At 37.9% G+C, this 14,455-nt stretch overlaps 1 protein-coding gene across 4 annotated transcripts in view; it reads left to right on the top strand.

Annotated features, from left to right (window-relative positions):
* Positions 1-13,634, top strand: part of SEC24D (SEC24 homolog D, COPII coat complex component) — a 105,627-nt gene extending 91,993 nt beyond the window's left edge. For all 4 annotated transcript variants that reach the window (XM_025466005.2, XM_035709744.2, XM_025466003.3 and 1 more), the window contains exons 20-23: positions 2,223-2,402; positions 4,720-4,911; positions 7,576-7,665; positions 12,802-13,634. In XM_025466005.2, coding sequence (XP_025321790.1) covers positions 2,223-2,402; positions 4,720-4,911; positions 7,576-7,665; positions 12,802-12,942 — 603 coding nt within the window. In that variant the 3' untranslated portion in view covers positions 12,943-13,634. The remainder of the gene's footprint in view (positions 1-2,222; positions 2,403-4,719; positions 4,912-7,575; positions 7,666-12,801) is intronic.
* Positions 13,635-14,455: the final 821 nt, after the last annotated feature.

The raw sequence follows: 14,455 nt of genomic DNA, 5'->3' as shown, positions 1-14,455 counted from the left end.
CCACCTCAAAAACATTGACTAAGGTTTTTTGTGCCCTAACTCCATTCTTCTTTTCCATCGTCAATTTTCCTCCTTATATGTACCTCCTCTGTTTTCTTCTGCATGTCCCCTCTGATCCAATCTCTTTTGGTCATACTTTTAGTACTGTAGGGCCATCATAGGCCAGGAAGCTCACCCCTTGGTGGCATTTAGGACAATAGATTTCTAAACTATCTTAATATAACCTGATTAATGAAAAGCAACCAGTGAATTTATAAGATATTTTAAAAACTGTGTGTACATGCTTCTAGATGAGAATCTAAGAATATTCTTAATCCATAATATGTAAAGCACCTAACTGATAACTGGCCAAGCATTAAGGCCACATGGCTCTGGAATAGGATTATGACCTGGTTCCTACATCTTTTGATCATATTTTTCTTTGCTTGAAAAAGTGATGCAGTAGCAAATGTTGTCAAATAAAAACCTTCCATACTAGAGACAAAAAATTATAAGAAGAGTATTCTACTCTGATGAGGAAACATGTGTTTACCTGTCTTTGATTCTCTGAAAAAAGATTAGGAGGAGAAGGGAAACAAACTACAAAGTAGAATTGTCCTGAAATAGGTTTGCCTGAACCAGTTAGAAAACTCTTAAACACTCCTTACTTAGTAGATCATGAGAAAAAACTTAAAATATGAAAAGATTTAAATTGAGGAATAAATCCTAATGGAGTCACGAGGGAAATTTTCTTTTCAGTGTGGATTCTGATAAGTATATATTCTTTTTCATCATTAAGAGAGAACACTATGGGCAGCCTGGGTGGCTCAGTGGTTTAACGCCACCTTCAACCCAGGGCATGATCCTGGGGACCTGGGATCGAGTCACGTGTCGGGCTCCCTGCATGGAGCCTGCTTCTCCCTCTCCTGTGTCTCTGCCTCTCTCTCTCTCTCTTTCTCTCTGTGTCTCTCATAAATAAATAAAATCTTTAAAAAAAAAGAGAACACTAAAAAAGAAATCATGAATTTATAGATCAGATATTTATATTTATAAATGATCATTATCTTCTATGTATCTTTTTTCTTTTGGGTATTTCCTTGTCCATTGACCTATTGTTGAATGGAAGGAAGTGACACTCAGATCCATCTTGATTCTTGGTCATTTTTATAAAATTGTGTTGGGAGAAGGTTAAACAATACAAATTATTTGTAAATCTTTTTTTTTTAATTCATCAGGATAAGTTTCCAGAAGTGCTACATTGTGTTTTGTGCTACATTGTGTTTGTATTTGCAGCATCACATTACAGTATGTATGTACTTCAGAATAGTAAGAGTGAGCTCACATGAGCCAAAGTGGGGATGGAGAAGGAGAATACAGGTGGATCAGAAAGACAGAATTAAAATAATTCATATACTAATTGAAGGTAAATAAAAAATGATATTAGGGTTCATCTGGTAGTTCTAGTATCTCAAATAGGAAACATAAGAGGAAGAACATATTTATGGGATTGTAGGAGTTTGATTTTGCCTATTGCCATTCAGCAGTGACACACCTAAATCCATGAAGCATTTCCTATTTTAGTTTGTATCTATAGTATTGCAACCTCCTTGTTATGTTTTATCTGTTTATATCTGTCATCTCTGATGGACTTCGGCACTTTGTGACATTGACTGTCTCTTATTCCTCTGAATATCGTTGACACTTTGCATAGAACCCATGACACCATTCAATATGTGTTTCATGAGTTTATGACTAACTGTGAATTTAAGATGCATGAAAAGAATAAAGCGATATCTCACAGACAGTTGAAAAAATACTGTTCTTAAAAATACTGTTCTTAAGGTTGGTAATACAGTTTAGGAAATCATTTATTTAATTGTATTTAATAAATGTGTGATACTATATGCTAGGTACCATTATAAGTGCTTCATAATAATCATTTGATCCTCCCTCCTAACAATCCCAGTTTTAGATGAGAAAACCTAGGAAAAGGGAGAATGATTTGCCCAGGGTCACACACCTGGTAAGAGACAGAGCAGGGACTGCCTCCTGCCAAAGCACCGAGAGAAAACTGCCGTTCTGTGAATACCTAGCATGTGCCAGTTTCTGTGTTCTGCGTACTTTATCTGGACTTATCATTGAATCCTCACCTCACCTCAAAAACAAATGATGGTTCTGTCTTACAGAGAAAGTTCAGGGTTCCTTCTGATAAAGGCTAATAAGCACATGTCTTTCTTTTTCAGCTTATTTTACCAGATTCCATGAAAGTATTACCAGTGTACATGAATTGTTTGTTAAAAAATTGTGTGCTGCTTAGCAGACCAGAGATCTCAACAGATGAGCGGGCATACCAGAGACAGCTGGTCATGACCATGGGTGTGGCTGACTCTCAGCTTTTCTTCTATCCCCAACTTCTACCAATAGTAAGTATAATGCAGTGGTGCATTTCCTAGAGGAGCCTGGAAGGGATATGTTATATATTTTCCTTTTCCATATGTTATATCTGAAACATTTTGTTCTTGAGAAGAAATTTAAAGGCACTAATGCCTTCGGAGTATGTAGTGTGGGACTGAGAGCACAGACAGGCTCTTTGAGCAAGTTGTGTATGGGCATCAACATGTGTTCAGAAAGGTGATGGTGATGGTGGGGGATTCGAGGTGTTCCTACTCCAGCAAATTGCTCAGATGATTACTTTTCTTTCCTCATGCTCTAATTGGCAGGTTGAAAAGTCAGAATATAAGTTGGAGCAAGCCAAGCTTCAATTATTCAAGCCAAGCTTATAGCATTAAGGGCAACTGATATGTGTGTACATGAGATCTCATGTACACACGTGTATTTGTTTCTGTACAAGGTATGAGTGTTTAAGAGTCACCACATTTAATTAGAATGGCTGTGATTAGCCTTGACCAAATACAATTAAGGATTTACAAATCAGCATATATTTGAGGGCACCTACACTTTACAAGGGAACAACTTTACTTGCCCTCAGAGAATTTACTTTGCATGTATTCCACTTATTTGAAGTCAGTCTTAATGTCTTATATGCCTCTGTACTCTGTGACTAAGCTCTTTTTCTCTGAGACCTAACAAGTTCAAGTTATAATTGAGGGATAAAAGAGGGGAAGGCTGATGGCATATTTCTAATTCCCATATTGAAAGTCCCATGTAGGCTCTCAGTAACAATACAATCTCTATTAAATTAGGTTGGAAATTAAAAAGCTATTCTTTCAACATGAATGTTAGGTATGAATTATTAAAAAATGATTGATTTTCAGATAAAATTGAATTAGCAACAACCTATTTGCCAGAGAAAACTAGAACTCTAAGGATAAGAGTATCACCACTCCACTAAAATCTTCTTGCCCAGGTCACCATGGCCAGCATGTTGCTAAATCCAAAGGGCAGTTCGCCAGCATCTGCCATAGTTTATTTCTTCCTCTAGAAACACCTTCTTCACTTGACTTCTCCTAGTTTCTCCTGCTTCCTTGGCCACTTTTCCTGCTGCCTTTGCTAGCTTATCCTCTTCTTGTGAGAGCATCCTGGTGCTCAGTCCTTGGGAAGCTTCTCTTGTCTATCTGCACTCAACCCCATAGGGGGCTCATCTGTCCTTTCAATGCCACTTACACACTGATTCCCATGTTTATATCTCCAGCCAGGCCTCTATCCTGAACTCTAGATGTGTCATTCCTGTAGCCTACCAAGCATCTCTCTGTGGGTATATAATGGGCACCTTAAACTGAGCCCTGATTGCCTCTCCACTCCTACTCTCCTGCAGTCTTCTCCATCCCCATTTGCCTCTGCTCTCTCTCTTGTCAATTTTTCCGGCCAAAGCTTGCAGTCACCCTTGACTGCCTTAGTTCATTCATCTGTCGCATCTCATCCACCAGCAAACATGTCAGCTCCTTGCCAAGAATGTCCAGGTTTTGATTACTTTCTCTCCTCCTTAATCTGTCACCACCCAGATTCGAGCATAATCATCTCTCCCGTGAACTATGACAGTACGCTCCTAGCAAACCTTGACACTTTCACCTTTGCCTCTCTGGTCTGTGTTCGGCATAAAAATCAGAGTGATCCTGTTAAAATAATTATGAGCTCACATCCATTTACTACTCAAAACACTGTAGGATTTCCCATTTCAGTAAATAACCACATTTCCTACTGCCTTGGCCCAGTGCGGTCCGTACTAACCTCCTTTGCTTCCTATCTGATCTCATCTTTTGTTACTGTCCACTTCCTCACTCTACTCCAGGTTCCCCAGCCTCTTGCTGATCCTGAAACATCTGAGACAGATTCTTGCCCTCAGATCTTTGCACCAACTGTTTCCTCTATCTTGTATGTTCTTCCCCAGAGATCCCCATGGCCCCATCTCTCATCTCTTCAGGTCTATTCAAAAGTTACCTTCCCAACAAGCCTTCTTGGACTACCCTGTTTAAAATTGTACCACCAGCACTGACATGCCCTGTCTCACTTTCTGCTGCTTTTCTTCATAGCACTTAACACCATTTAAAACTCAGTGTATTTTATTTATGTTATTTGTTGCCTCTTATTCCTTCCAAAAAATGATTAGCTGTTCGAGGCAGCTTGAACAGTTACTGTCTAATAACAAGAATAATGCCTGACACACAATAAGCATTCATTAAATATGCACTGAAAGGAAAGAAGGGAAGAGGTGAAAGGAAAAGGGAGAGAGAGAGAGAAGGGGAGGAGGACAGACTAACTCTCCTGCCTTTGCCTTTATAGCACACTTTAGATGTCAAGAGTACAACACTTCCTGCTGCTATTCGTTGCTCTGAGTCCCGTCTTTCAGAAGAAGGAATATTCTTATTGGCTAATGGTCTAAACATGTTCTTATGGTTAGGAGTTAGTAGCCCACCAGAACTGGTCCAAGGAATATTTAATGTGCCATCCTTTGCACATGTCAACACAGATATGGTAAGTAGGTTTTTTTTTTTTCGTTTTTGTGGTAATATACAAATTCTTTTTTAAAAAAAGATTTTATTTATTTATTTGAGAGAGAGAATGAGTATGAAAGAGAACAAGTAGAGGGGAGGGCTAGAGGGAGAAGCAGATTCCCTGCTGAGCAGGGAGCCGGACTCAGGGCTTAATCCCAGGACCCTGGGACCATGACCTGAGCCAACTCTCACTTAACCAACTGAGCCACCCAGGTGCCCTGGTAATGTACAGATTTTTAAATGTTTTGTGTTCATGTGCAACCACATACTACAGAGTAAAAAAGAACAATTAGGCATATAGTTCTTTATAAGAAAGAACTATATTATATATAGTTCTATACTGTACTATGTATACTATATATACTATACTATACTATATATATAATACTATAAATATATTATCAAACAACCAAAATACATGACTCTAATTAGAGATTACCAACACATCCCAGTCATTTACTATGTGTTCATTACTGTGCTTTAAATACTTTAAAAACATCATTCCATTTAATTCTCATAACAAATCAGTGAGATGGATATTGTTGTCAATGTTTTATAGATGAATTAAGATTTGGAGACAAGTTCTTTCAGGTGGAAAGTGAATTTAGTTCTTATACTCTGTACTCATCCCTGAACTGCATATTTAGAAGAATGCAGAAATCTTTTATACATGTTCAGCTACAGACTAAGACTATGTCAGATTAGTGAGTTGCAAAATAATAATCTTACAAAAACAGGTTATTATACCCCTTTGTTATATATAAGTTATATACTCCTCTCATTATAAGAGACTGTGGACTTGATATAAAATGAATACAAATGACTTTATTTTTGAAGTTCCTTAAGAGGGGTGTCTGGATAGTTCAGTCATTTAAAGTTCTGCCTTCCACTCCAGTTGTGATCTCAGGGTCCTGGGCTTGAGCCCCATGTTGGCCTCCCTGCTTAGCTCCCTCTCCCTCTGCCCCTCCCCACCACTCATGTGCTTTCTCTCTCTCTCTCTCAAATAAATAACATCTTAAAAAAAATAATTAAGTGCCTTAGGAAAAACCAGCAATTACAATTTGTTTGAGAGTCAACATTTATTGCAGATCTTATTTAAAGACCATTGTGGCATGAGCACCATTGCTATGATGGCTATTGTCTTAATCTGCTTAATGGTGGATTTCTTATGAGTTCACATGTATAGCTCAGCAGATTTGTTGCCTGAGGCCAAACTTGTATGATGGAAAACTGAATTAAGTCTAGTTAATTCCCCAGTTTCTGTTATGAAGATAGATACATAATATCTTGTAGGAAGAGACAGGATCAAGTTTCCAGGCTAGGTAGGTGGTCAGTTTAGACAGCTGCATATCCATTGTGAGTGTCAAAAATATATTTTTAAAGGTGTCCATGTCCTACTAAGAGACTAGTTTTAAGATGAAAATTTAGAAATAGCAAGATGCTTGCATGTGGTTAAAATTAAGGAATGGTTAGAAATGCTATTTTTAAAAAATAAAAAATTAAAATTCAATAGACAAAGAGCTATGAATTTGAGGAATGCTTATATAAAATTTAAGGACGCTTCCTCATCTGTCACAATGTATTATTGGAGTAAATGTTAAATGTCTATTTGCTAAATTGATTATTACTCAAGAAAGAAATCTTCAAAGTTTCTCTATCTCAAAGCAACAGATTGATGTTTATATCAGTGTGCCTCCTCTCCACCTTCAAAAAAGAAAAGGAAAAACTAAATATCACTTTCATTTCAGAGACAGTTGGCACTTCAAGACATGTATGTGAAGTGTACTAACATTATTTGTTACATAAAAAGATCTACCTTAATGTCAAAAAATACACATATAGGGGATGGAATGTGAATATAAATAATGAATTTTTTTTTTTTAACACAACTCCTGTGGAAAATATTGGCCATGATCTTTTCCTGACACTTGTGACTTGATGGTAAAATGTTCTATTTTGGCTTTCCAATGGCTGATTCACAGATGATGTTTTAGCTCTTGATATCTTTTTTTGAAAAGTAGGCATTAGCATTTTCCTGTCTTATTGGAAGAAATAAAGTCCAGATCCTTCATGTTCCCTGGAGGCCATGTCTAGGTAGATGGTTATTTTTTATAAGCCGTTAGCCAGATTTCAGGGACATCTCAGGGGCCACAGTCTCCTTGAAAAATCAGCATTTGATGGTTTGTCTAATTTTGGAACAATGGTATTTAGATGGCGTTTTCTAAACATGATAATGATTCACATGGCAACAGATCCACTGTAGGAATAAGGTACATCCTTTTCTCCCATGATAAAGCCTTGAAATAGCCACCTTACAAAGGGATTAAATACGGTGAATGATCTAAAGATATCCTTTGCATAAAACATATACCCATTGTGTAGTTATAGTGATGTACCTGTGTCAAATTCCAGAGAAGGAGGTTTATTTTCAAAAGATGGAAGGTTAGAATTCGTAGAAGTATATGCCAATTAGAATAATTAATTTTTAGTGCATTTTTTTCACACTTTTGGTTTTTAGGTAAACAAACTAAGCCAATATGGTGTAGAAGGATGTTTTTTAACTTTTACATTCTGATAATCTCATTGCTGCTTCTAAGTGTTACCAATTACACTGAAACTTAAACTTTGGTTTTCTTAAATTTAGACATTACTGCCTGAGGTTGGAAACCCATATTCTCAAACACTCAGAATGATAATGAGTATTATCCAACAAAAGAGGCCATATTCAATGAAGGTAAGAATGAAATTTTATTTTTTTCCTTTCTTTGTGTTTTTTAAAAATTTCATTACAAACTTATTTATTTATTTATTTATTTATTTATTTATTTATTTATTTATTTAAAGATTTTATTTATTTATTCATGAGAGAGAGAGGCAGAGAGGCAGAGACTCAGGCAGAGAGAGAAGCAGGCTCCATGCAGGGAGCCCGATGCAGGAGTTGATCCCTGGAATCCGGGATCACACCCTGAGCCAAAGGCAGTGCTCAACTGCGGAGCCACCCAGGCGTCCCTCATTACAGACTTTTAAAATGCATGTCCTGTGTCTTTATCATGTGGTCTTTTTTATAGAAACCTCATATTAACCTCTAATATAGCTACCTACTCTACAGATGAAAACATAAAAGTAAAAGTAAATAGCTATCACCACAGGCTGACCATAGGTTATTTTAGTAAGTTTAACTTAGTAATCATGAAGAACTTTTCATGGCTTAGTAGCAATTGATACCATTAACAGACTATGAAATGACTGCCTTTAGTGCTTAAAAGTACTTAATTACAGAACTACCATTCAGAACATTTTTAAAATTTTATTTTTACAACTTTAGATTTATGTTCTCTGAGAAGTTTGTTATTCTAGCCCTTCTAAGCCCTTCAGAAGTTTTAAGTTTGAATAAAAGAACATGAAATGTCTGTAACTCAGGAAAATTATACCTTGTTATTAAGTCCCAGCTACTTACCTATCTTCCTTCTCCAGCTCAATATTAGACTCTCCTAGAATTTAAAATGTACAGTTGATGCTGCTTTATTACTGTGCCACTCCCTGCAGAGGTATAGGACACTCACCTGGAGGTGGACCTCTACAACAGTCAGGGTATTATGGGTCATTTTCCCCTGAAACATAAATGTGATAGGAATCTAAGTCAACATCCTTAACCATAAAAGATATTAATGCATGTGCACATCAACTTTAGGCAGAGCTGAGGTAAATTGAACTAATGAAGAGCTTTATAATCTCTAGGATGACTGGGTGAACACAGAATGTTTCCAGAACTCTTTTCACATCACATGACATCTACTCAAGTTCAGTTTCAAGGCAAGACCTAGAGATGGCAGAGAAGGCTCACACTAAATAAATTTTTCATATAATATTCTGAATGCCTGGAGGCATGTAATAAAATCTAAGGTTTCATGAAACAAAAATTGACAACCACGATATTGAGTGCACAGCAATGATGATCCATCCACCTTTATTCCAGCTGCAGCAGCAGCATCCCCACCACCTGCTCCATTTGCAGAGAAGAGGCTAAATGTGGAGATCATTTTTGTGCTCAGTAGCCTCTCCTTCAAGGACAAATAAAACTTCTCTCTCCTCTGCTTTCTCCTATCTGCTCTAATAGTGCATGTTATTAGCTTTTTATAAAAATACCTGGAATAAGCTCTGAATATATGTAAATAAGATATGAGCAGTTGCATGTTAACTAATTTTGTCTTGCATCCTTAAATCAAATTTTCTTATGTGCCACTTGCAAATGTATCTGTTGTTTATAAGACTTGGGCCTTTTCAAGGTGCTATCTGTATAACAAACTTGAAAATCTAAAATCTACAGATACTAGAGTTGAAAGGAATCTAGAAGATACCTGGTCCTCCTACTACTTTTCATCTCCCTCCAGCACCATCTAACAGATAGGAAAGTGAGGCTCTGCGGAGTTCACTCACGTGCATTACTGTATCCTGGCTAGATCGGGGCAGATACAGGCTGAGCACCAGCTGCTTAGTCCACTGTACTTGGCCCTGACATTTGAAAATAGACCACACAAAGGAAATAAAAACACATTTATAGAATCTCTAGATCTCTTTTAAAGAGTCAAGATTGAATAGGGAACAAAAGCTGGAACGGAAGGGTCAAGAACAGTAGAATCAAATCCTTCTGGATGTGGCCCTTGTAGACCTCATCATTGTCTCCATGCTTTTATATTTATGGGGGAACAAGAAGAGATTGCTATCACGCTCTATCTGGGAAGATTACCTAAATCAAATATCTCACTGATAAATTCTCGTACTGCCCTGCTCCAGGCTCTGTGTTCCATGCCCTTGTCATTCTTTTCTTCCACATGTGTTTTCTAGATTACTCCCCTCCCATTGGTTCCTTTCTAGTTTATAAAGCAGTTCAAATCTACCTTCATTGGGGATCCCTGGGTGGCTCAGTGGTTTGGCGCCTGCCTTTTAGCCCAGGGCTTGATCCTGGAGTCCTGGGATCGAGTCCCGCATCAGGCTCCCTGCCCGGGGCCTGCTTCTCCCTCTGCCTGTGTCTCTGCCTCTCTCTCTGTGTGTCTCTCGTGAATAAATAAATAAAATCTTAAAAAAAAAAAACAAACCAAAAAACAAAAAGCAAATCTACCTTCATTGAAGCTCCTGTTTCTCCAAGATTCTGCTTCCCTTTTATTTTTGTATTAAATACTAACAATATACCAGGCATTTTATCACTGTGCTTCTTGAAAAAGCCATCTATTAACTGCTTATATTCCCTCATTCCCATGTCTCCAGCTACATGAAAATGGGCAAACTGCTAAGGAAATTCTCAATCCCTTTACAACACTTACAAAATTGAATATTACCTCTTTCCTCAAATTTTCTCTTCTGTCAACTTTCAAAACTGTATTTTGTCAGAATGCTCCTTTCTCACTGACCTTTTTCTTTGGCTTCCTTTCATTTATCTCCCCCATAAGAAGAGTTGGTGTCCCCCTAAGTTGTGTCTTTGGCTGTCTTCTCATTCACCTCATTCTTTTGGGCCATCCTAATCACTTTCATTACTTATGAGGGCAGGCAGTGAGAGATGAGAAGGCTTTTGAAGTGCAATGATTCTTTTTTTTTTTTTTAAGATTTTATTTACTTATTCATGAGAGACAAAAAGAGAGAGAGAGAGAGACACAGGCAGAGGGAGAAGCAGGCTCCCTCTGGGGAGCCTGATGTGGGACTCAATCCCAGGACCCTAGGATTATGACCTGAGCTGAAGGCAGACGCTCAACCTCTGAGCCACCCAGGCCATGATTCTTTAAGGCCATTGGTACTGTGGCCTAGAGAATATAAACAGGGACTACTTGAGATGGTCAGTTCTTCCATGTAGGAGGCTGTGAGGCAACCAGCACTGATCATTTGAATATTCTTTTGCCACTCTACATAAGGCTATGTTCCTCCCTATAGAAGGAAATGTAAAGGGAAGGGGCTGATAAAATATGGATTCCTCAGTTCATCTCAGTACTTTTTCCTCTTATTTTTGTGGTCTACTCCTTGAGAAGACCACCAGCATGTTAAGACAGCTAAGACTACTTGCCACCACTTCCATGAATCTGCTTCCTGAAACCTTCCACCATACTTTCTGTGTCATTCTGGAATGAGTAGTGAGTAGTTCAACTTTGTCTGTAGAAACTCAAATGGTAGAGCCAGGGCTTTTTTGTTTTGTTTTAAGATTTTATTTATCTTAAAGATAGAAAGGAAAGAGCATGAGCACAGAGAGGAGCAGAGGGAGAGGGGGAAGCAGACTTTACTGAGCAGGGAGCCCTAGATAGGGCTCAATCCCAGGACCCTCAGATCATGAGCTGAGTCCAAGTCAGATGCTTAATTGACTGAGCCCCCCAGGCAACCTGAGCCAGAATATTTGTTATTTTACCTTAAAGCTAAATTTATTCCTAGGCTGAAATTCACTTCCTGTTCTGTTTCCCACCTCATATCATAGCCAGACACACTTCATCAAAGGTTTTACAGTGAGCACCACAGGAAAATAAATAACCCAAGTGAATGGCAGCAACAAAATATGTCCCTCACATGTGTAGTATGAACCCCCCCCCATTCATTTCCAGAGAAATTAAATTCTAAAGAAATTCTGAAGAAATCAGAGCCTCAAATCCATCCATTCACAATGTCTCATACTGCCCAATCCCAGCCAGGGCGTTTTCACTGAGGCCAGATCCACATTGCCATTGGCCATCAGACACAATGTAGAGGCCTAGTGGCAGTTCGGAGAAGGTGGGTAACACCATCAGTAAAAAGAAAATGGCCTTGGCTTCAGGCTCACCAGGTTGCAAGTCTGAAGCTTCCATCAAAGGTTTGTTTTGCTTCTCCATGTTGGAATGGAGTGTGTCTGTCCACACAGCTGTTCCAGTGCCATGTCCCCATTTCCACATGGATAAGCAATTAATGAGTTTGCATTTTCTTTTTCTCTAAGTCTTGGAAATCCATTGTGTTTTACATTTACAGCACAACCCAGTTCAGACTAGCCATGTTTCAAGTGTTCAATAATCACATCTAGGTGGCTACACTTCTGGACGGCATGGCCCTAGATAGTAGTTAGGAGCAGGGAACAAGAGTCCCCTGTGTAGTCCATCTCTGTAGCACCTCTCAATTGTGTTTATTTTTCTTTTCTTTTTTTTTTTAGTAGGTTCCTGGCCAATGGGGGGCTTGAACTCATGACACTGAGATCAAGGATCACATGTTCTACCCATGTAGCACCTCTCAAATCTCCTCCCTTTCTACCTTTACTGCCCTGTAATTCAGATCCTAATCATCTCTACCTAAATGCCTCCAACTGCTTCCTATGTAGTTTCCCTCATCTCTTAATGCATTCTATATGCTACCAGTTAACGCCTCTTGTTTTTTTTTTTTTTTAACTCCTCTTGTTCTGCAGCACTTTCACTGGATCATGATTCCCTCAAAAGTTCCAACTTACTTAGGCTTTTGTCCCTAATCTTAAGGTTGTTTATCCCTAACCTTCTACTGACTTTGAGACTGTTAGTTCACATGTCAGCCATATCCATCTTTGGAATGTGGTGTACGGCACCCCATTATGGAATGTTCTCTAAACCCCATCTTTAAGGAAATCCTACCTTATCCTTTAAGACTCCAGTGATAGTACCATTCTGAAGCCTTGCCCATGGTGCTTTATGTTTCATTGTTGCCACTTATACTTGTATGTCTTGGGTTTTATGGTTTGGGGGTCAGTGCCTCCCTCCACTCTGGATAATAGGCAATTTCCCATCATCCTCTAAAGCTTCACACACAGTGGACATAATATAATTTTGGTGAAATTTAAGCATACAAAATTGAGCGACATTCAGAGAATGTTCATAACCACCTACCTTGTTATTTTTCCTAGCTGACAATAGTAAAGCAGCGAGAGCAGCCAGAAATGGTTTTCCGACAGTTCCTGGTAGAAGACAAAGGACTTTATGGAGGATCTTCTTATGTGGATTTCCTTTGCTGTGTTCACAAAGAGATCTGCCAGCTGCTTAATTAATTGGATCTTCTCTATTGTTAATGTTGCATTTCTAAGGAGATAATCTCCTTCTTGGTGCCTAATTCTCCAGATGATAACCGGCTAGTTTTGATTTCTCGCTCATTTTCAGAATAGCTTTCCAAGACGACACTTAGGACTTCAGCTTTGGTGCTCAGGTATAAAGTCAATGAAGGTACAATTGTACCTTTTAAAGGGAACATTCGATTTCTGATTGCACAATTTTTAACTGTTAAAAGTGATACAGTTTGCATTTCATGAAAGGCATAGTTTACAGAACTGTAAACATTCTCAGTTTTTTTCTTTGTGCTAGACATATAAATTATTTTTCAAAATGTATAGATTTGGGGTAAAAAGTTGTCTTGGCTCTCCCATTTGCAGTGAGGGGGAAAAAACATTTTTACATTATACCTAATTTTTTTAAACCATGTAACACCTATTAAACATGTTTTTCAACTTAAAGTTTGCCTTGCAGACTTTTAATAACCTTGGAATCTATTTGGTAGAACAATTTGTGTTCTATGTTTTTTTCATAATTGTATGTTGTGTATGTTAAAACTATTTTCCAGTTGTTGTTTTGTCTATAAAACTGTCTTAATCTATATTCTTAATGGTTCTCTGTACAATTTTGAGGGTTTCTACCTGTAAATAATGGATATTAACCAGTATCAATAAATCACTTCATATGCTCTTTACTCAAGAGGTAGAAATTTTTTAGGTATCTTGAGGTTTTATTTTTTTAAATATTTTATTTATTTATTCATGAGAGACACACAGTGAGACGCAGAGCCACAGCAGAGGGAGAAGCAGGCTCCCTGTGGGGAGCCTGATGCAGGACTTAATCCCAGGACCCTGGGATGACACCCTGAGCAAAAGGCAGACATTCAACCACTGAGCTACCCAGGTGCCTTGGTATTTTGAGATTTTAAAAAGAAATAAGGGTAGTACTCAATGTTTTGGAAAAAGTTATTTAAAAGGTTCACTAAGAACAAATTGGAAAAACTAAAAAAAAATTTGGGGGGGGTTGGAAAGTATTTTAGATGAATAAATCAATCTAGGAAATATCAGAGACAATGTACTTGAGAAATGCATTTAAAAAAATTCTCTAATATGTCCTGTGGGCAGAATAATAGAAATGGGCTGGCTACATGAGACCATTATTAATGAATATATATATATATAAACAAACCTGGGAGAGTGTTTTTGAGTGGTCTGACACAGGCATCTGTCCTGTATCTGCCCTATTCAACTTTGGTATCAATGATATGAATAAATATTAAGAGTTAAGTATATTGAGTACATATAATGTCCTAAGGACTGCACTTTGTGTTTTATGACCATTTATTCCTCATGGTAACCCCAATCTCATTACTGGCCCCATTCACAGATGAGGAAAAGACTTGAAGTAATTAAGTCAAGATCTTATCTATGATTACACAGCTAGTAAGGTTTATAAATTAGATGCTATGAAATTGAGTAGAATAGTAAACTAACAGGATTAAAATCTCTTCCCATG

This window comes from Canis lupus, chromosome 32, assembly GCF_003254725.2.
Source record: "Canis lupus dingo isolate Sandy chromosome 32, ASM325472v2, whole genome shotgun sequence".
Lineage (NCBI taxonomy): Eukaryota > Metazoa > Chordata > Mammalia > Carnivora > Canidae > Canis > Canis lupus.
The sequence above is the reverse complement of the archived record's forward strand: the minus strand, read 5'-3'. Positions and strand labels throughout refer to the sequence as shown.